General features: G+C 31.7%; 4 protein-coding genes across 4 annotated transcripts; all 4 read left to right on the top strand.

The window, feature by feature from the left end:
- The first annotated feature begins 1,565 nt into the window (after nt 1-1,565).
- LOC109185004 (PHD finger protein ALFIN-LIKE 4-like) lies at nt 1,566-5,004 on the top strand. The gene is made up of 4 exons (XM_019335001.1): nt 1,566-1,662; nt 3,009-3,240; nt 3,324-3,444; nt 4,891-5,004. The coding sequence occupies exons 1-4, from the start codon at nt 1,566-1,568 to the stop codon at nt 5,002-5,004; spliced, it is 564 nt and encodes a 187-aa protein (XP_019190546.1).
- Nucleotides 5,005-6,806: 1,802 nt separating this feature from the next.
- LOC109185009 (PHD finger protein ALFIN-LIKE 4-like) lies at nt 6,807-7,550 on the top strand. The gene is made up of 3 exons (XM_019335006.1): nt 6,807-6,895; nt 6,995-7,030; nt 7,278-7,550. The coding sequence occupies exons 1-3, from the start codon at nt 6,808-6,810 to the stop codon at nt 7,547-7,549; spliced, it is 396 nt and encodes a 131-aa protein (XP_019190551.1). The 5' UTR covers nt 6,807; the 3' UTR covers nt 7,550.
- A 50-nt stretch (nt 7,551-7,600) lies between these two features.
- LOC109185008 lies at nt 7,601-8,220 on the top strand. The gene is made up of 2 exons (XM_019335005.1): nt 7,601-7,715; nt 7,810-8,220. Exons 1-2 carry the CDS (start codon nt 7,611-7,613, stop codon nt 8,131-8,133), a joined length of 429 nt encoding a protein of 142 aa, XP_019190550.1. The 5' UTR covers nt 7,601-7,610; the 3' UTR covers nt 8,134-8,220.
- Nucleotides 8,221-17,837: 9,617 nt separating this feature from the next.
- LOC109185003 (PHD finger protein ALFIN-LIKE 4-like) lies at nt 17,838-19,032 on the top strand. The gene is made up of 5 exons (XM_019335000.1): nt 17,838-17,925; nt 18,025-18,060; nt 18,274-18,502; nt 18,580-18,697; nt 18,787-19,032. Exons 1-5 carry the CDS (start codon nt 17,838-17,840, stop codon nt 19,030-19,032), a joined length of 717 nt encoding a protein of 238 aa, XP_019190545.1.
- The last annotated feature ends 2,147 nt before the right edge of the window (nt 19,033-21,179 follow it).

The raw sequence follows: 21,179 nt of genomic DNA, 5'->3' as shown, positions 1-21,179 counted from the left end.
AATCTGATCAATCTAAACCATTCATTTGATTAAAAAACTTGACCGCCATTTTTTCTACCCATTATAGGTCTAACTCTCTTGGACTCTTATTAGTATAGTAGATATAGTAGATATAGTATATTCATGGGCTTATCGAATGAAAATACCTTGAACATATAATATATGTGGTACATTACGATTACAATATAAGGAACTAATGACATTGAAATTTATAAATTTAAGATATAAAAAATGAGTTAATACCCAAAATCATCCTCGACTATAGTGATTTTTCTCAATTTCGTCCTAATCGACTTTGGTAACCTAATATCGTCTCAGACTTTTGTGCATGTTTCGCTCAATTTAGTCCTCCATTTGTTATTTCGTCAAATTGGTGTTAAATAAAGGGACAATTCAGTAATGTCAATATTGATCTCTCTTTACTTTCAACTTGTGAAGTGCGAAATTCCTCTTTCTTGTACGAATTGCACCCAGAAATACTTCCGGACCTGCAAATCAAATTTTATATTTGCAGTTTTAGGAGTAATTCTGGGAGTAATTCGTAAAAAAAAAAAAAAGATTTCGCAGTTCACATGTCTATGAGTAAAGAGATGCCAATATTAAAATTACTGAATTGTCTATTTATTTAACACCAAATGGACAGAATAACAAATGAGGGACTAAATTGAGCAAAAACACAAAAATTTGGGACTAAATTGAGCGAAACACAAAAGTCTGGGATGATATTAGATCACCAAAGTCGTTTAGGACGAAATTGAGAAAAACCACTATAGTCGAGGACGATTTTGGGTATTAACTCTATAAAAAATTATGGTTGTTGAAGTATGGAGTGAATGTACAAATAAAGGTGAATGGAAACAAATATTTTTTTTTTAAAGTTCAAGTGTATGTTCCTTAGTTAGAAACTTCAAAGGTCTAAAATTTTTGATCGGTGGTGACTTTGAAAATTATAATTCAACTACTAATGTAGTTTATTAAGTTTTTAAAAAATTGTAATTTTAAATACTATGTATTAAACTTTTAATATAATTTATTATTTTTAGTAATCACCCAGCTTAATTATCAATTTTTATTTTAAATGTAAATATATTTATTCATAATTTTGTCATAGCAATTCAACATAATTATTAAATAACAAAATTTTATAAATAAATAAACGTCATGAAATTGAATAATAGTAAGTATTTAATAACATAACATAATTTTAATATTTCAAATCTTTAGTCAGTGCATTGGATGAGCAAAATACTAGTAGAATACAATAACATGAAGTTCAAACTGATTTGGACTCAATTACCTTTTTTTTTTTGAATGCGGACTCAATTACCTTAGTTATGGTAATCTTCTATTATTATTTTTCAAAAATATTTTGAAATTATATATGTTTTTTATCTCTATAAATAGATATGACTCCTAATTCTAATAGAACTCCATGTACCAACCCCACACATCTTCTGTATCTCCTTTGTGTATTTCCCTCCCAAAGCACTTTTAGTTTTTCTTCAATCTCTAATCTTTTACTCCTCGCTTCTTTAACTGTGCGTCTCTCTCAACAGTAGGGGGCAATGGACCCACTTCTAAACTTCAACCCAAAAAGCGTGGAAGAAGTTTTCTTGCAATTCAAGGGTCGAAGGACTGCCTTACTCAGCGCTCTCACTAAGGGTACGTATTACTTAAATCTAAAGAAACCATTATTACTTCATTTATTTCTACCACTTAATAAAGGAATGAGCTGGGGTTTTTCTTTATGCGTTTTTCCAGATTTTGATGAAGTTTATAGGCAGTGTGACCCAGGTAAAGCTTTCTTTTCTCTCTTCTTGTGCAAGATATAGATACATATATGCTATGTTCTTTGAAATAATCTTTTCTTTGCAACACAGTCCAAATTAAGTCTTGATGAACAAACATTCACGCTCTTGATTATATTGTTTTAGTAATTAGGCTCTTCAATCAGATTTGCATATATATATATATATATATATATATATATATATATATATATATATATATATATATATATATATATATATCACATCATCTGTCTTAACCAGAGTAATGAATGGGGAACTTAAGGCTTAGTAATAAAAATTCTAAAAACTTTTGTAACTTTTAAAAACAATTATTATTGACTAAACTACTAATATGAAAAAAAAAATTACATACTAAAAATCTCAAGTTATTCTGTTGGTGAATTTTCTCATGAAAGCAACTTGAGAAATTTGACATCATTTTGTATCTCAAAAGTTCTGGTTTGATTACCTTTGTTGCTAAGACAATGATGAAGTGTTTCTTCGTTTGTGCTAAGTCTTAAGTTTGTATACTAGAGCTAGATTCCTAACAAGTTATACTAAAGTTATTGAATTGAAATGCCTTTAGAATTGAACAATCTTGAAATAAGAGGCTAATAAGTGAAAAATAATGTTTGAAAGTGATTTTGATATAAGGAGAATAAAATGTGAATTTCCTACTTTACCCCTCAAATTTTTATATTTTTAAATTTTTCCGTTAGAAGATCGGGGATCGGGGACCAGTGCAACTTCGTTCATAACTGAGGGACTAAAAATAAAATAAATACGGTCATAACTCAGGGACTGAGTCCGAACTTAGCATAACACATGGACCAAAGATCAATTTTCCCCATATATATATTCGGAACTGTACCATTAGATGCGGTGAGATGTGGTGCACTTTTTGGTGTAAGGTGCATTTTTAAACACTGTGTGGTACATTTATGGATGGTAAAATCCACACCAATGACATGGAAAGTAACGTACACATTTATAGTGCATTTTTAAACAATGTGTGGTGCATTTATGGATACTAAAATCCACACCAATGGCATGGAAAGTACCGTACACATTTGATCCAGTGTTTATATATATATATATATATATATATATATATATATATATATATATATATATATATGTGTGTGTGTGTGTGTGTGTGTGTGTGTGTGTGTGTGTGTAAACAATTAAAATGTATTAAGTTTGGGTTTGTAATTGCAGCTCAGAATTGGAAGCTTTGCCTTATTGGACATCCGGGTGAACGATGGGAAGTGAATATTGCAGAAGAAGAAATGCATGTAGTGCTTCCTCAACCCCTTAGGGGCATTAACTTTGGTCGAGATAGAATGGACAAAAGGGAGTGGCTTACTATGCTTGCACTTCACAGTGACACATGGCTACTTCGTGTTGCATTCAATTTTAGTTCAAGATTTCGCCATGACAAGGCTGATAGGTATGTTTTTTTTTTTTTTTGATATATATATTGAAAAGGGGAAGGATTGAATGAACTAATTTGATAAATTTTCACTATTACAGGAGTCGGCTTTTCGATATGATAAATGAACTCCCTACCATTTTAGAAGTTGTGTCTGGGAAAGCTGTGGAACCACCAAAACACAACCCAAAACTGCGCAATGATGACAGCAATAAGCCAAAGGTATATATTATGACATTCTTAATAGTGAGGTTTTTTGGATTGGTTTTTGAAGTGCCAAATAGGGGAGAGGAAAGAGGAAAATATGAAAAAAAAAAATGGAATAAAACAAGCTTGAAAAAAATTGTATTTACGTGCCTATCACGCGCCAGGCTGGGCGCCTCACGCGAGTTGGCAGCCACCCCTCTCTCTTTTGGTGAGGCTCACAAATCTGAAAAAACTTGGGTCTGAAGAACCCACTCCCTTTCTCTCCTCTCTTTAATTTTTTTCATGTGGCAAAAATGTCTGAAAAATAAAGAAAAAATCACTTATGGTGATGCTCTTAGATTGAGTGTGGGTGTAGTGCCCAACAATTGGGTTTGAATTTCAATGGAAAAGGATCTTAGCTTGAGAAAGAAGCAAAGTCTAAGACACATTTCGAGATTGATCTCTTCTTATACTTTCCAGAATACGGGATGAGGGGTCCTTAGGTTTAGGATTTAAATTTTTATTAGTGATGAAATGTTTTTGTTTTAATTTGAGTATATATTAATGTATGTTTGGTTTGGATTTCAGAGAAAGTGGCCAACACCACCAAACATACCTTTCAAGTTTCCAGTTTAATTGGATGCTCAAGTTCGACTTTGAAAATTATACTTTACTATGGAACTGGAGTATGTGTATCATGACAGTGATCATGTAATGACCCAGAATCCACGAGGCACAAGCCTAGAGCAAGATAAATTTACTAGCATGTTTAAGTACAACGGCATAGAATACTATTCTCTCTGTCTCATTTTATTTGTCTGGTTTAGTTACCGAGTCTTGGCTAGAGTTATTTATATATTCAGATATTACATTAACATACTATTAAATACAAAAAATCAAATTTAAAAATAATTAAACCCTTATATATTATTAAACCACAGTACATAATCTCGATGCCACTGATTTTTATGTTAATGATGTTGAGATTACAAATGAAGCCACATTTCCAAGTTCAGGCGCAAAGTTCTCAACCAGTCCAACATGACTCCTTGCAATTCTTATTCCACGTTGTACAAAAATTATGTACCTTCCGTTAATGTACCTACATTTAACAGTTCTAGTACATGTAAACAAATAGCTTATAATTATATTGCTGACACATAATATGATAGCTACAAGTATAAAAACTATCAACTGTAGGTACATAATGTATCAACTATAGATACAAAATCTGACTTTATAATTGCTGACATAGAATATAATAGCTACGGGTAGGTATAGAAACTATCAACTGTATGTACAGAATGTGTCAACTATAGATACAAAATCTGAATGTTATTTTTGGACCATGGTCTACGTACAACGCAAGGTAGGCCTTGGTCCATAGTATAATTTGCCGACTCCTTGACCTCATAAATCAAGAAAATTTCTAAGGAGCAATATAATGCCATCAAAGAACATAATATTATATTGCACTGGCAGATAGGAGGAAAACATGTGAATGTATCACCAACTGGTGGAAGTGTTTTGGATGGACAAAACATGCATGAATTGAAGGAAACTTTCGAGAATTATATTAGCTTCAATATTTCATAAGCTTTTCAAAGGTTAAGAGGTGAAAGTGTGATCATCATCAGTACAAGTCTACAAGATGAAGTACTATATAAATGAAGAACTTGATAGAATCAAAGAAGCTAGGAAAGAATCTGAAAAAAAAAAAAAAAAAAAAAAAGGCAATTTTATGTAATTGCCTGATATTTTTTATTTTATTACTCCTATATTTTATCTTTGTGATGAACTTGTACTTGTAATAGTCTGATTATCTAGTGGAAAGTTCATTCTATTTTACTTAAAGTTTACTTATGTTTACTCTAGGAATTATCTAAGTGTTAAACTCAAATTATGCGCTAAAAATCAATGAAAAGTTAAAATTTACAAAGTTTATTTAAATCAACCAGAAGAAATGAGTATATATAGGTTTTGATTTTGATGATACCAAACAAGTTAGAAAATTAGGTCTCAAAAATTTTATTTTAATTATAGAGTTATATGTTCATAATTTTTGATGTTCATATATCCAATTGTTGAACTTTGTATTCACAAATCACATAACTATATGTTCATAATTTGATAACTATACAATTTAGAAATTATGAATCTACAGTACATAAATTATGAATCTGCATTATAGAAATTATGAATCTACTGTATTTAAATTATAAATCTACGATTTAGAAATTATGAATCTACAGTATAAATTTTATGAATCTACAATATAGAAATTATGAATCTACAGTATAAAAATGATGAATCTATAACGAGACACCCACCACATAGTGTAGGAGGGTGTGCATATATGTATTGAAATCCAAAATCCTTTCTATCATCCATTCCCTCTTTAGTTATAAATTTATCTTTCTAAAAACATCTACTTTGCAGCTGTAACTCTACAATCCATAATTTTCGGCTCCTTACACCATTAACCTCTATGGTGACATAGTGTGGACTCCGATCAATGTAGTTCTTAGATGAGTTTTGGCAGTGTGACTAGGGACGAGAATGGAAGTTTCATAATGTGTATCGTGATCTAAAATGAAATTTAAATTATGTACATTCAATTAATATAGTATGTACATGTCAATAAACTAACTGAAGTATATAATGTGTTAAATAGTATTATATACATAATTTATGAACTGAAAAATACATAATTTATTAATTGAAGGTATGTATTCCATAATATGTTCACACTACATATACATAATTTAAATTTCGTGGTCTGTAGTATAACAATTGATTTTTAACCTTACCTGATCACGTCTATGTAACCTAGCACAACTCTGTATATCTCTTCTAAATAAATAAACGAATGACATAGTTTTTTTTTTTTTTTTTTTCAAGAGAAAATATATATTAATGCATTAAATCACGAAACGAATGACATAGTTTTGATATGTTTTTTGTCCCCAAAGTAGTGGTCTCAGAGATAGAAGATCAATAGATTGCTCTGGATGAAAATTAAACTTAAAATTTTGTGGTTATCAAGCTAATTAACAACCCAACAAACTTGATTGGGGTTGCTCCAAATAAAAATATACACGTTGCATAATTATAAAACATGATAATATATTTACAAAATTTCAAGAAATAACGTTTAAAAATTTTGAGCAATAAAGATAATTATAATAGATTTCCCTACGTACTAGTATCAACCCCTCAAATTAAAGTCCCTCTCCATGCAGTGCTCTGATCCTCTATCTGTTATAAGGTCAAATTTTCTATTTCCCTCCCAAAACACTTGTCTTTTTTTAAACTCTGTGTGTCTCTCTCTCGTATTTTATACGTTTCTGTATATAAACACCCAAATAGATCAGAACAAGAAAGCAGCGGAAGGGGGCAATGGAGCATTTCAATCCAAGAAGCGTGGAAGAGGTTTTCAAAGAATTCAAGGGTCGAAGGACTGCCTTACTCACAGCTCTCACTACAGGTGCTTAATTACTGCTCCATATTGCATCTTTAATTACTTTAATCAAAAGAAACCATTTTTACTTAATAAAGGTTTTTCGATCTTTATGCGTTTTTCCAGATTTTGATGAAGTTTATAGGCGGTGTGACATCCCAGGTAAAGCTTTCTTTTTTCTCTTCTTGTGCAAGATATATATATACATGCTATATATATATGTTCTTTGAAATAATCTTTTCTTTTCTTGATGAACAAACATTCACGTTCTTGATTATATTTTTCAGTAATTAGCCAGGCTCTTCAGATTTGCGTATATATGATAATTCCTTTTATATATATATATATATATAATGCATGGATGGATGGAAAGAATTGAAATGTGTTAAGTTTGGGGTTGTAATTGCAGGTCGGAATGGGAAGCTTTTCCTTATGGGACATCCAGGTGAAGAATGGGAAGTGAATTTTGCAGGAAGAGGAATGCATGGAGAGCTTCCTCAACCCCATAGCGGCATTAACTTTGCTCGAGAAAGAATGGAGAAAAGGGAGTGGCTCACTATGCTTGCAATTCACAGTGACATATGGCTACTTGCTGTTGCATTCTCTTTTAGTTCAAGTCTTGGCCATGACAAAGCTGATAAGTATGTTTTTGATATATTGAAAAGGGAAAGAATTGAATGAAGTAATTTGATAAATTTTCATTGCTCTATCAATCTGCTGTTACAGGACTCGTCTTTTCAATATGATAAATGAACTTCCTACCATTTTAGAAGTTGTGTCTGGGAAAGCTGTGGAACCACCAAAACACAACCCAAAGCTGCTCAATGATGACACCCAGCAGCCAAAGGTATAGGATTTGAACAAGTATAAGTGATGAAATCTTAGCTTTTTGTCTTAATTTGAGTATATATGTATGTATGTATGTTTGGTTTGGATTTCAGAGAAAATGGTCAACACCACAGCCAAGAAATTGGAAAGACGAGGCAATAGTGCGTGGAAAATCATTGCTTCGGCCGAGTGGTCCAGCAGCCCCCGCGATGGCTTCCTCTCAGGCCCGGGTCTTTCCCGTTCAGTTTGAGGATCCTTCAACACTACTGGCTTCTCATAGGCAGATTGCAGCTTCTCTTCAGGCTACCATTACTGGTCTGGAGAATCTCTTGGGTACCCACTTGAATGAAATAGCACGATTGGAAGGGATGGCTCGAATTCTTGCCAACAACCGCACCTCGGATTCTCACAATGATGCTTCCACTGACTCGGACTAGCCCTCTCTATTATGATGTTCGCCATTCATTGTCAATTTGTTTGTTCTTTCCATTTGATGAAATGCCTCAAGTTCACCAAGGATAAGAATATTTTAGAAACATGCTGTTGAAGTTTTCTGTCAAATCAAACTGTGTTTTTTTTGGAAGTTTTCTATTCAGAGAATATTGTTTGATTTTTGAAAGCACTTTCACATTCACTTTTAAAATCTCTCTGTCACATTTTACAGTTACCCACTTTACCTTTTGCCATATCTTATACTCCGTAGTTACTAAAGTTTTTACGTATCTTGAACATATTTATTTCAACTGTACAATTTTGCTTTTGTACAATAAATTTCCTTAAGACTATTTAATTAATTAGTCAACATACCCTTAGGGGTCGTTTGGTTCACGGAATGTCAGATTACCTTAAGGAATGTTAGATTGCTAGGAATGTTAAATTACTGGGAATGTTAGATTCCTGTGTTTGGTTAAAATTGGGGTATGTAATATAATCATGTTTGGTTTAGGGTTATCTTTTATTCACACACTATAATATCCTTAACATATTTTCATATATTTTAATAAATTTAAAAATTAAAATAAATAAATAAGATAACGGTATCATATATAATTACATGATTTTAAAATATGAACTAAAATATTGAACTTGAAAAACAAAATTATTTTATATGCTAACCTAACATAATAAAAATAAACAAATATATAATTACAAAAATAATTATATATACATGTGTGTGTGTAATAAACTAACATAACCAAGGTTATCTTACATAACCTTAGAAATTGAAGGGAATCACATTCCCTTCAAAATCCTATGTGGAGGGAATGTGACATTCCTGGGGAATGTTAGATTCCCTGAGATAATGTGAACCAAACATAGGTATGTGAGCTTTGGAATGTCACATTCCCTTGGTTATGTTATATAACCTGAACCAAACGCCCCCTTAAGGTTTAAGGGGAGTGTTGAAAATCTAACTTAAATTTTCTAATTAATTATTTGTCACCTTTAATATGTTAAAAAATATTTAAAAATCTATTCGTCCATACTAGATTTTTATTCTTTTAAATTTAAACAGGGACCATCACCAGGTTGGACTCATGATAAGTCAATGAATCAAGATGGGCTGATGGTAGTTGAGCAAAATTAGCCCAACACATAAATATTGTAGCGCATAACGGCAATTTATATTCTACACCACGGCGCGCGTGCAACACTGTGCGCCTAGATACAAAACGATGTCGTTTTAATTTTTTTTTTTTTTTTTAATTTCCCGCCCAGTGAATGGCAGTTATTTTTTCTTTAAAAAAAAAAAAAAACCCTGTTCAAAAATATACATAATGTTATACTAGAATACACATAATTGTATACATGAATGTACATAATTATATAACAAAATATACATGCTCTTTTTAAAAGATAATACACATAATCTAACATAATACATAATAAACATAAACTTTTAACATAATACACATCAACTCTTAACATAATACACACAAATTTTCTGATTCGGATGTACATAATTGTATAAAAAGAATGTACATAATTGTATAAAAAATGTACATAACTGTATGAACAAATATACATAATTGTATGAACAAATATGCATAATTGTGTGAACAAATATACATAATCACAGCAACTTCCTACCGCGCCTCCCAAACGACCCCAAAACGACATCGTTTTGGGAGACGCGCGGCACACAGTGCTACGCGCGCCGTGGTGTAGGGTATAACGATTGGCGCATAACTATAATACCCGCGAGCAAATTTTATTATGGACTATGGTCCAAAACGGTGTCGTTTCTTTTAATGAAAAGAAATGGCACCCATTACGTGTAATTAGTTCTGTTTGTATAACATATTCAATTTCACTTTATATACATTGTAGTTTCATTTCAGCACAACTAAATTTTCATTTTGTTTCAACTACATTTTCATTTGACATTATACATATAGTAGTCTTATTATAGTGAGATCTGTTATTAAATTTTATTTTATACACATTGTAGTCTTATTACAACACCACTAAATTATAATTTAATTCAACTATGGTTTCATTAGACAATATACTTTCAAATATGTGAAACTGTTATTCAGTTTCATTTTATATACACTGCAGTTTCATTTCAACACAACTAAAATATTATTTTGATATAACTACAATTTCATTTTTTTTAATCAAAAGTCAAGAACTTTTATTAATGACGAATGTTCCGAAGAGAGGCGAAGCCTTTAAGATCAAACAAAAGAGCCAATTTGGCTTGTTCCGGTAAAGAATTGAGAGTACAAAAAAGCTGAGATGATCCAGCATTAACACCAACCGATGCAAGGGAGTCAGCTACGCGATTAGCCTCACGATAAACATGCCTGATCATGGATCCCCACGAACCAAGACATGTGCGAACATAGAGAATAGCATTTTTAATTTTCCCTTAAGGCTTAAGGGGAGTGTTGAAAATCTAACTTAAATTTTCTAATTAAGTATTTGTCACCTTTAATCTGTTGAAAATATATTTAAAAATCTTTTCGTCCAGACTATACTTTTACTCTTTTAACTCTATTTTAGACTTGACTAATTAATTTAAGAAATGAATATTATCTTTAAGGTGGTCTTGAACAATTAACTTCATTAGTTAAACAATTTATTTAAAACCTTTCAAAATTCACTCACTTTAAAAGAAATTATAAAAGTCTTTTCACCCCAACCTTAACTCCTCCCTAGACTTTTACCTTATCAAACTCGGACCAACAATTTATTTATTGTGATCAATGAAGTCCTATGGGATAGGTTCAAGTACCATTTCATTCACTAGCTGATTTTCTTAATTATATATGTTTTGTATTTTTCTTACTTCTCTTTGTTATTGATTAGTCTTTTTTTCTAATTGTTTTGTCATTACACACACACACACACACACACACACACACACACACACACACACACACACACACACACACACACACACACACACACACACACATATATATATATATATATATATATATATATATATATATATATATATATATTTGCAACTATAGTAGCTAATACTAGTACTATCGTATCGTAGTCTCTATGCAATACGACACGCGTTACTCAATCCTCTATAATTTAAAACAATAGGTGCATGCCACTTGTTTAAATGATTTTTATAATTGCTAAGTCAGGTATTGAAGGTCCATTAGAATTCGAAAGAATGTACCGGCACATAAATATGTAGTACCAAATCTAATATATGTTTTGCTTCATTAAGTTTTATTACCTAATTAAGTACTCGAAGACAACTTGCATTTGATCATAATGGATACTACTCGCGCTAATGATGACATATTATTATAGTTGGTGTAATCTTGTTCTTGGGGTTTCACGTTTGCTCCAAGTGAGATAATGTAACGTTTTCCTTTATATTATAATAATAATAATAATAATAATAATAATAATAATAATAATAATAATAATAATAATAATAATAATAATAATTTATGTGGTGCAAATTATTTAGGCTGACTAAGTATTAGTATTTGGTTACCTACATTGATTAGATGTGGGTATATAGACTCTTAAGTCATCTCATTGCTCAGTTTACGACTCATACACCATCAAGAGTACATACTGAGAGAAGTGAGAGAAACTCTTCCTTGTTCACGGTGATTTCACAGTAGTCCGAGGAACTCATCCTCAACAGACAAAGGACTCAAGCAACTAAGAATTGAAGCTATATATGGCTGGAGGTTAGTGGCTGGGTTTACGTTTATTGCCACATATTAAGTGTTTAATGTGGATTATGTACTTACATTTGGTATTCAAGCCAGTTTACAGTTTAATCCTTAGAGTTATTAAAAACCTACTGAGTGAGTTTACTCACGTGTTTTTATCTTTTGTCAAACGATCTGCGAACTGACCAGCCCAGACTATAGCTAGGTAGTCGGATCAGTTTCTAGGCTACTTAAGGGTGTTGAGATCTTATGGTATTGAGTAGATACCAATTGATAGGAGAAAAGTGGAGTAAAAAGATTACATCATTTCTGAAACACTATAAAATCTCTCGTGTCATTTTACATTTATACACTTTACCTTTCTATCCTTGCCATATCTTATATTCCGTATTTACTAAAGCTTTAACGTATCTTGAAAATATTTATTTCAACGGTACAACTTTGCTTTTGTAAAATAAATTTCTTTAGACTATTTAGTTAAATAGTCAACATACCGTTAAAGGAGTGTTGAAAATCTAATTTAAATTTTCTAATTAAGTATTTGTCACCTTTAATCTTTTGAAAAAATATTTAAAAATATATTCATCTAGTCTAGAATTACTCTTTTAAGTTTTAACCGGGACCATCATCGGGTTGGACTCATCAAAGTCAATGAATCAAGATATGCCGATGGTACTTTGAGCCAAGTTAGCCCAACACATAAAAAATCAAGATGGGCCGATTGTAGTTGAGGTTGGTTAACAAGACATAAATAGGCAATTTATATCCTACACCACGGCGCGGGTTGCACTATGCGCCCAGATGCAAAACGACGTCGTTTTAATTATTTTTTTTTTTTGAAATTTCCCGCCCCAGTGAATGGCAGTAGTTTTTTCTTTAAAAAAAAACCCGCTGTTCAAGAATGTACATAATGTTATACTAGAATACACATAATGTTATACATGAATATACATAATTATATAACAAAATATACATACTCTTTTTAAAAGATAATACACATAATCTAACATAATACATAATAAACATAAACTTTTAACATAATACACATCAACTCTTAACATAATACACACAAATTTTCTGATTCGGATGTACATAATTATATAAAAAGAATGTACATAATTGTATAAAAAATACACATAACTGTATGAACCAATACACATAACGTTGTGAACAAATACACATAACGTTGTGAACAAATACACATAATTTCAGCAACTTCCTACCGCGCCTCTCAACACTACCCCAAAACGACGTCGTTTTGGGAGGCGCGCGGCGCACAGTGCTATGTGTGCCGTGGTGTAGGATATAACGATTGACATAAATATTGCAGGGCATTATTATAAGCAAATTATGTTGTGAGCACGTGCCCACCTTATAAAGTGGACACGGTTTCATATCTATAATTTCTATACTGTAGATTCATTATTTCTATACTGTAGATCCATAATTTTTATACTGTAAATTCATAAAATTTATACTTTAGATTCCAATTGTTGAACTCTGTTTTCACAAATCAGAGAACTCACTAAAAAAAAAAAATGTCTATATAGTGATGGATTTAGCGACGGACATAATCCAAGGTGCTCTTAAGATTAATTGGTGTTTGGATGGGAGAAAATAAATTAGGACTTCAGCAATGAATGTATGTGAGATGTATTGCTGTCAATTAACATTTCCTAACAACTTGATGCAATGAAATTATAAATCCAAGGTGCTCTATAGTATTAGATATTTAGATCTGAAAATAAGCTAAGACCTGGATTGAATTGGGCAAATAACAGTTTCTAGCAAACAATGCTTAAAGCCATAAATATGTGGAAATTGCAGATTCAGGAAGATAAAAGTATGAGAAATTTTATTGCTAAAGAAGGTCTATCTTCTACAGATAGGTCTGAAATCAATGAGCTGAAGGGCGAAAATCTTACAGTTTGAGAACTAAAGTGCACACTTGAAAGTTTTTGCATGTATTTTTAACCCAAAGCTCCCTTTGTTTTTATCTTTTTATCTTTTCTTTGGGGCCTTTGGGTTTGTTTTCTATCCCCTTAGCAATTATATCCACCCATGTTGATGCAAACAAGTGATGCTATATAGACACTAAAGTTATACTCTACAAAATTGCATGTTTAAGGAAAGTCATATTTAAAAAACACCCTATATGTTTAAGGAAAGTCATATTAAATTGCATCTTTTTGTTGTAATATATATGATCAATCATTATCAAGCCTCAATTATGTAATCTTTCTTGCAGATTGATAGCTGCTTGCATTAAAGCCTTGAAGGAGGGGTTATCATATATTTCAATATTATTATTTAATAATTGTAGCATTGTAGAGCTTCTCTAATGAACTTGCCCAGAACTAGAGCACAATCAAGGCCTAATAGTTCTGTCTTTAGGAGGTGAGATTTCTACTTGCTATATAGGTATTTGTTCTTGTATATATGTAGTCTCTGCTCAAATTATAGAAATAAAGTCTTCTATTGTGGTAAATGGATGGTTTTGGTAGTTCAAATTAAATTGTATAAATTAAGTTAGTATCTTGTTTAACAGGTTTTGGTGGTTAAAAGTATTGTGGTTACTCTAATTGTTTATAAACTTTGTTTCTTCATGTAGGTCTAAGATATTTTAATTGTTATTTGTAGGTATGGATTATGTTGAACCCAAGAAACGGACCAACTTTTTAGGGAAAATTCTTATGGCTGTTGTCCTTATAGCTCTGTGTCCTTATGTTCAAGCAATCCCCTAAGTTGAACACCTCAAGCCCTGTAATTCTTTGATTGATCGCTTTACATGTTACTTCAGTGTAGATTTCTCAAGTGATCTAACATGTTTGCTTCGTTGGACTGAACCTCTGCAAAAATATACAATGTAAAATTCAAATGCATTCTTTTATAATTTTAAACTGGCCCTTTCAATTTCTGTTTTTTCTTAGTTTGCCCATCACAAACGAGGTGTTACTCATTCTTCCAAAAGGTTGAACCCCAACCCGTGAACCACGGAGGCTAGACCTTTGCTTACTGCGCACAAGGAGCCCCCCTCACTTTAAGAGGTTGCTCCCATGCTTACTGAGCACAAGGAGTCCCCGCTTACTACGCACAAGGAGTCTCCCTCACTCTGAGCACAAGGAGTCCCCGCTTACTACGCACAAGGAGTCCCCCTCACTTTGAGAGGTTGCTCCCACACTGCCGCTGGTGAGACTTGATCCCTGGTCATTCTTCCAACTTTTCACCTCTTTGACCAATTGAGCTGCCCATGCGAGTAAACCAGGTATTACTCATGTCTTAGTTACTGGAGGCGTTGGGTATATTGGTGCCCATTCTACATTACAACTTCTTAAGGACTCATAACGTGTGACTTGAAAAAAGTCTGACAAAAGCCTGAAATACTGGTATTAAATCACCATTATACAACAAAATTCAAATTATAGCAAATTCGTAGCTATTACCTTCTAATAATAAAAAAAAAAGGTAACGAAATAGCAACAGAAATATCTGTCGCTAAATTTAGTGACGGATATTTCTGTCTCTAAGCTGTAGTTAAATGACATCCATTGCAAACAATAGAAATAAATTAGCAACGGAAAATTTCATTGCTAAATCTAGCAACGGAATTTTTCGTCGCTATTCCCTTGCAAAGTTTCTCATCCAAATCGGCGCTGGGAAGAAAAAAGTGACGGAATTTTTATAGTTTAGCGCCGGAAAAATCCGTTGGTTAAATTTAGCGACGGAATGAAATTTGGTCGCAAAACTTTAGCGGGCTTTTAGCAACAGACCGAATCCGTCGTTATACGGTTTAGCGACGAATTTTTCCCTTTCTAGCAACGAAAAATTCCGTCGCTATTTCTGTGTTTTTTTGTAGTGAGTATATGTTCATAATTTGATAACTATACAGTTTAAAAATTATGAATTTACAGTATAGAAATTATGAATTTACAGTACAAATATTATGAATCTGCAGTATAGAAATTATGAATCTACTGTATTTAAATTATGAATCTACGGTTTAGAAATTATGAATTTAAAGTATAAATTTTATGAATCTACAGTATAGAAATTATGGATCTACAGTATAAAAATTATGAATTTACAATATAGAAATTATGGATATGGAACCGTGCCCACCTTGCAAGTTGGGCACATGCTCACAGCATAACGTTCCATTATTATAATACCCAACTGATTTATATCAGGGTTAAAACAATGAGGTACAAATTTCATATACGCGTAAAGTACAAACTTTTATAACACAAAATACCAAAAAATTACAACATAAGACACATAGCATAGCATTATGGACTCAGCTGTATTAAAAAGACATGGTACACAATTCATACTCGTAAAATATAGAATTTCATAACACAAGACAAAAAAAATCATAACACAAGTTACATCATATGTTATATATTTACGTATTTTAAAATCTGACTTAGGCACGTATTATGTATTCATAGGTACAAAATTTCACAATACAAGACACAAAAATTCATAGCATAAGACACAATTACTAATTTGTTTCAAGTACCAAATTCATACTCATAAAGTACAGAATTTCATAATGCAAGACACAATATATCATAACACAAAACACAAACACATGGACCCGATGTGAAACTTGGTCCATGGTATAACAATTGATCACAACCAAGGTTGCAAAACACGTTAGGCACCCCCTAGGCGCCTAGTGCCTAGGGCGCCGATTTTTTAGTTTTTTTTTTAAATGTAAAAAAAAATTAAAAATTAAAAATTATCAAAATTTACTAATAAAACATAAGGTTCTCATTAGTTTTTCTTACAAACTATTTATTTAAGTGGCTATAAAGTAGTTCAAAATATTGTTGAAACCATGAAAAAAAAATTGTCCAAAACGGACAAGCGAGTCAAAAGTTATGCTTTTGCCAAACTTTTAACATTTTACAACTAAATATAAATATAAATATAAATATATATATATATATATATATATATATATATATATATATATATATATATATATATATATATATATATTAAACGGCCGGTTCAGCCGGCTAGGCGGTCTAAACGGCCGCCTAGCCGCCCGGCAGTTGAGGAGGCCGATTCCAACCTTCCTCGCGGCGACCGAGCAGCGCCTAGGTGCAATTTTTCCAACACAGCTCTATCTCTTCTAAATTAATAAACAAATTACATTGTTTGTTCTTTTTGTTAGTCCATTGGAGTTAGTTTGGATTTTTTTTTTTTTTTTGTCTCGTGAGCAATTGTACTTAAAATTCTCTTTCTGCGGCAAAACCAAGCAAACAATTAACCTAATCAACTTTGTTAGGATTATCCAAATAAAAATATAATCGTTCCATAATATAAAAACTTGATAATATGTTTACAAAATTTCAAGAAAAAATGTGTAAAATATTTTGAGCCAAAAAGATAAGGGGAATTTTCATGTGACATAGTCTCATGGGTTTCAATATTTGAGACGGGTCGGATCATGATAATTATTTGGGTCTTATTATATATAAACTTAGTAATATTATTTCCTGTAAATTGTCTATTATATTTTTGTTATAAAATATTACAGCTATGTTATAGAATATTGTATATAAGGTTTATAGTATTGTTTATATCTACAATATGATATAAAATATTATATATATAATACTTAAAGTATGATGATATATACGATTTTTTTATTAATACACTTTTGATATAAAGTACTATACTAATGATATAAAGTACTATATATAAAATTTGTTATGACTCATTTTTATTATATTTGTTGTGCCTCACGAATTGAGACCATTGAAAGACAGATACCCTAAACATAATTATAATAGATTGTCCATATATACTACACATCCTCATTCCTCAATGCCCTCTCCCTATCTCCTCTTAGATCCTCTGATGCTCTGTTATAAGGTCAAATTGTGTATTTCCCTCCCAAAACACTTCTAGTCTTTCTTCAATCTCTAATCTTTAACTGTGCGTCTCTCTCTCAGCAGCAGTAAGGGGCAATGGAGAATTTCAATCCAAAAAGCGTGGAAGAGGTTTTCAAACAATTCAAGGGTCGAAGGACTGCCTTACTCAAAGCTCTCACTACGGGTACGTATTACTTAAATCCAAAACAAACCATTATTACTTCTTTCTACCACTTAATAAACGAATGAATGGGGTTTTTCTTTAATTTATGCGTTTTTCCAGATTTTGATGAAGTTTATAGGCGGTGTGACCCTGCAGGTAATAAAGTTTTCTTTTCTTGATGAATAAATATTCACGTTCTTGATTATATTACCCATCCAATCTGTTTTAGTAATTAGGCTCAGCTCTGATCTGATCTTCTTCGATATATATAATATATTCAAGATTATCTTCCTTACCGATCTTAATTAATTCAATTCAATTCCCTAATATAATGCATGCATGGAAACAATTAAAATGTGTTCGGTGCAGAGAAAAGGAGGCTTTGCCTTATTGGACATCCAGGTGAACGATGGGAAGTGAATTTAGCAGAAGAAGTTATGCATCCAGTGCTTCCTCAACCCATTGGGGGCATTAACTTTGCTCGAGATACAATGGACAAAAGGGAATGGCTACTTGCTGTTGCTCTTCACTCTGACACGTGGCTACTTGCTGTTGCATTCTCTTTTAGTTCAAGATTTGGCCATAACAAAGCTGATAAGCATGTTTTTCACCTTTTCATTTGTGTCATAATTTTAATTTCACTCTCATCTCATCTCATCTCATCTGCTGTCACAGGAGTCGGCTTTTCGATATGATAAATAAACTCCCTACCATTGTACAAGTTGTATCAGGGAAAGCTAAGGAACCACCACAACACAAGCCAAAACTGCCCAAAGTTGACCGCCAGCCAAAGGTATATATATAAACTTGTATTAGTGATAGAAATGTTTTTGTTTTAATTTGTGTATATATAATGTATGTATGTTTTGGTTTGGATTTCAGAGAAAGTGGCCAACACCACCGGCAAGAATTTGGAAAGATGAGGCAATAGTGTGTGGAAAATGCAATGAGGGGTATATAATAGGTGACTTGTGGGTACACTGTTGCGAATGCGAAAGCTCTTTCCATATGATGAAATGCCTCAACTTCACGGATCAGAATCGTCAGCTATTTGTATGTTCTTCATGTGGACTCAAACCATTCGCCAGAAGTGCCGCAGGGCCATCCACAAAAATGCGAAAATTTTGAAGTATATACACAAAAATATATATGTGGAAGTTGTTGTAGTATAGTATGCCCAAAAAAGTATACAGTTTCTAAAAGTTGAACAAAAACCATTTTGTTTGATAGATGTTGTGGAAGTTTTCTGTCAAATCAAACTGCGTTTGTCTTTGAAATTAAATTTTCTATTCAGAGAGTATTGTCTGATTTTTGAAAGCATTTTCACATGCATTTTTTAAATCTCTCGGTGTCATTTTACATTTACACACTTTACCTTTCTATCCTTGCCATATCTTATATTCTGTATTTACTAAAGTTTTAATGTATCTTGAAAATATTTATTTCCACTATACAACCTTGCTTTTGTTAAATAATTTTTCTTAGACTATTTAGTTAAGTAGTCAACATACCCTTAAGGAGAGTGTTAAAAATCTAACTTATATTTTTTAATTTTGTCACCTTTAATCTGTTGAAAAAATATTTAAAAGTCTATTCGTTCCATCTAGAGTTTTACTCTTTTAAATTTTAACCGGGACCATCACCAGGTTGGACTCATCAATGTCAATGAATCAAGATGGGTCAATGGTAGTCGAGCAAAGTTTACCAACACATAAATATTGCAATGCATAATTATAATACCCTACAAATTTTACTATGGACCATGGTCCAAAATGGTGTCATTTCTTTTCCTCTTTTTTTTTTTTTTTTAATGAAAAGAAACGGCACTCGTTCCGTGTAATTAGTTCTATTTGTATAACATATTTAGTTTCATTTTATATACATTGTAGTTTCATTTCAGCACAACTAAAGTTCATTTTGTTTCAACTACAATTTCATTGACATTATACATTACAGTACTCTTATTACAGTGAGACTTGTTATTAAATTTTATTTTATACACATTGTAGTCTTATTACAACACCACTACATTATACTCCGTAATTTAATTCAACTACGGTTTCATTAGACAATATACTTTCAAATATGTGAAATTGTTATTCGATCAGTTTCATTTTATATACACTGTAGTTTCATTTCAACATGACTAAAGGATCATTTTGATATAACTACAGTTTCATTATTTGACAATATACACTTAATATGAGAGACATGTTATTCAGTTTCTTTTTATACATACTGTAGTTTTATTTCCGAAAAACTAAAGTATCTTTTCAATTCAACTACAATTTCATTTGATAATATAAACACAATATGCGAGACAAAGTATTCAGTTTCGTTTAAGTTAAATTGTAGTTTCATTTTGTTTTGAACACAAAAAAAAAAAAAAAAATAAGTGATTTGTTAAAATTTAACGGCTACTGTTTCTTTACTTAAAGAAACAGCGCCGTTTTCGGATCATGGTCCACCGTATAACAACCGATAATACCCTGACGGACCGGGGGTCCGAATTATTAAACCCGGGATAAAATTATAAAATATGACAAGTAAGGATAATGTGTAAAGACAATGATAAAATGACGTAATAAAGGTACAAAATGGATAAGTCATGGGGACATTATTGTATTAATCACGTGTTATGTTATTACAAACGTAAGAATTGCGTAATAATAAGACAAAGTAGTGGATAAAAGATAAGTTATGTAATAACAAGACAAGGCTATGGATAATATGTATGTTATGTAATAACTAGGCAAGATTATGGATAATAGGTATGGTATGTCCCAATAGGATCTGTTATATTAGCGGTTGGTAAAAAGATATTTGAAAAAATTAGTTATTTAGACTAACATGTAAAATGACCTAAAGATATACATATATTTAATAATAATAATAATAATAATAATAATAATAATAATAATAATAATAATAAAAGAAATAAAATTTATAAAAAGAACATATGGCTCCTCTTAGTTTTGGTATTTTTCCCACATCGGTGGAAAAAGTGACATGAAAGCCTTGAGGCTCCTATAAAAGGAATCAAGGCTCCAATTTTAAAATTAAGCTTGCCCATCCGTTGATGGGCAAGCAGTGAGCCTGCTAAACTTGCTTTTGTTATTCAAGGAATCGAAATGGCTCTATAGTAAATGTTTTTTTCAATACAGGGGTGTTTTTGGAAAATCATTCTCTAAAGCGCTAAGTGAAAATATTGCAAATTGAAACAAATTGTTGCTCCAAACTATTGAATAACCAATATCTTTGGGTTACATTATATT

This window comes from Ipomoea nil, unplaced genomic scaffold (genome assembly GCF_001879475.1).
Source record: "Ipomoea nil cultivar Tokyo-kokei standard unplaced genomic scaffold, Asagao_1.1 scaffold1303, whole genome shotgun sequence".
Classification (NCBI taxonomy): domain Eukaryota; kingdom Viridiplantae; phylum Streptophyta; class Magnoliopsida; order Solanales; family Convolvulaceae; genus Ipomoea; species Ipomoea nil.
Note: the sequence above shows the minus strand (reverse complement) of the source record. Positions and strands in the feature narration are given on the sequence as shown.